Below are 1,993 nucleotides of genomic sequence, written 5' to 3' on the forward strand. Positions count from 1 at the left end.
TGCAGAAGGTCCAGCTGCCAAAGGTTCCAGGGGAGTACACCACAACCGTGTCAGGGTCAGGATGTGTGTACCTCCAGGTGAGACCCTGGGATTTAGGATATGCTGCAAATGGGAGAGAAAGTCTCAAGAGCTATATTTGAACTTCAGAACAAGAAAAAGAAATGTGTGTTAAGGGAAGGCATGAATCATCTGGAACAGATTATGAGACAATTTGAGTGCAAAAAATGAAGGATTTTTTTTCATTTGTTTTAGACATCCCTGAGATATAACATCCTACCCAAGGAAAAAGAGAAAGAACCCTTTGCTCTGCAGGTTAATACTCTCCCCACGAATTGTGATGGAGTGGATGCTCGCAGAAAGTTCCAGATTCACATCAACATTAGGTAACTTCTAGATCATGACCAGACCTCTTGCACCAACCTAACAGAATATGGAAAAATTGATTTTCTTATGTGGGGAAACTCCACTATCCAAAGCCACAGATAATGAATGTGGAATTCTTGCAGTGTTTATTAACAAGAAAATTTTCTGGAAAAGCCTTCACATTAAGAATATGATATTACAATATCTGACAAGTGTGAGCTTAAAGTGATGGTTTTTCCAAACAACCATAACAGAAACAGATACAGCAGATGTAGTAACTTAGTGGTAGAAATAAAAGGCAAAGGGAGAGTTTGTCTTGAATGAATCCCAAAAACTTTTGTTTGAATCCCTCATTCCTATGCTTTGATTTTATAGTTATACTGGGGACCGACCCAGCTCCAACATGGTCATTGTTGATGTGAAGATGGTATCAGGCTTCATTCCTATAAAACAATCAGTTAAACAGGTAATCCCTGGATCCCTTGCAAATAGTAAAGTCATGGTAAATGCTGGCATTTATCGTTGTCAATTTGACTTTATTGATGGACTTTTCAAGAGGTGTTTTCCCTCAAAATTGCTTCTCTAGTAGGCATCTCTATCATTTTAATAGGGTGTCTTGGTTACATGGTGTCAAGTATAGGGCATAAGTCAGAAACACGATAAATAATGTTCCAACAGGCCCAAGACACCTAGTTATGTGGAATGGGATTGAATTATTTTCCAGATATATATAAGAAGAGGAAAGGATACATGTGTGTATACATGCATGTATATATCACATATGTATCTGCATATATACTTATAGCATATATAGAGAATAAAAGATCGATAAGTATTACTATTGTTATTATCATTATTATTCTTGAAGAAATCAAAATTATCCGTCTGGATGCTCCGAGAAGCTGTGTAGATCGTAAATACCTGAAAACTGCTGCCAGTATGAAATTTTCTCATTCCGTATTTCTGACTTATCGTCTTGATCAACAGCTCCAGACACAGCCCCAGATCCAGAGGACTGAAGTGAGCACCAACCACGTCCTCATCTACTTTGAAAAGGTAAGACGTTCCGTGACTCTGCTAGATCTGGAATAACAACAACTAGAGGTTCTAACAAACCATAACAGATCCAAATAGTGCCGTTCACATACACAGGTGAGAGAGGACAAAGTGGCTGTAAAAAGAAATGAAGCTTGGACTGTCAGCAGGCTTGATTTATTACATTTGGCTGTCCACAAAATTGTCTCTTTTGTCCTTTTTTAAATCTATCATTGAATATGTTATGCAGGTCACAGAATTCTGCATTCTTTTCACAGGTTTTGGTGCAGATGTATAGCATAACTACAGGGTTTGATAATTTCTTATGAAGAGAGGACAGTAATTAGATACTAAGTTAATCTTTGATTCCAATGGTTTTCCTGTCTCTCCAGCTAACCAGTCAAAACCGGCATTTTTCCTTCTTGGTTGAACAAGATATCCAAGTAAAGAATTTAAAACCAGCTGTAGTAAAAGCCTATGATTATTATGAGACAGGTGAGTGAGATTCGGACATGCTGAGCTTTGAAATGAAAAACAAACAAACAAACTACTAAACTAGTAAAGGATTACCTTAACTAATGCAAAACTTCACAAT

At 37.4% G+C, this 1,993-nt stretch overlaps 1 protein-coding gene across 1 annotated transcript; it reads left to right on the plus strand.

Moving 5' to 3' along the window:
* The first annotated feature begins 6 nt into the window (after positions 1–6).
* On the plus strand, positions 7–1,977 carry LOC116548381 (pregnancy zone protein-like). Its single transcript, XM_032273871.1, has 5 exons — positions 7–77; positions 253–383; positions 739–829; positions 1,351–1,419; positions 1,791–1,977. The coding sequence occupies exons 3-5, from the start codon at positions 767–769 to the stop codon at positions 1,899–1,901; spliced, it is 243 nt and encodes an 80-aa protein (XP_032129762.1). The 5' UTR covers positions 7–77; positions 253–383; positions 739–766; the 3' UTR covers positions 1,902–1,977.
* The last annotated feature ends 16 nt before the right edge of the window (positions 1,978–1,993 follow it).

This window comes from Sapajus apella, unplaced genomic scaffold (genome assembly GCF_009761245.1).
Source record: "Sapajus apella isolate SASKATOON/1434 unplaced genomic scaffold, GSC_monkey_1.0 scaffold10891, whole genome shotgun sequence".
NCBI classification, from domain to species: Eukaryota; Metazoa; Chordata; class Mammalia; order Primates; family Cebidae; genus Sapajus; species Sapajus apella.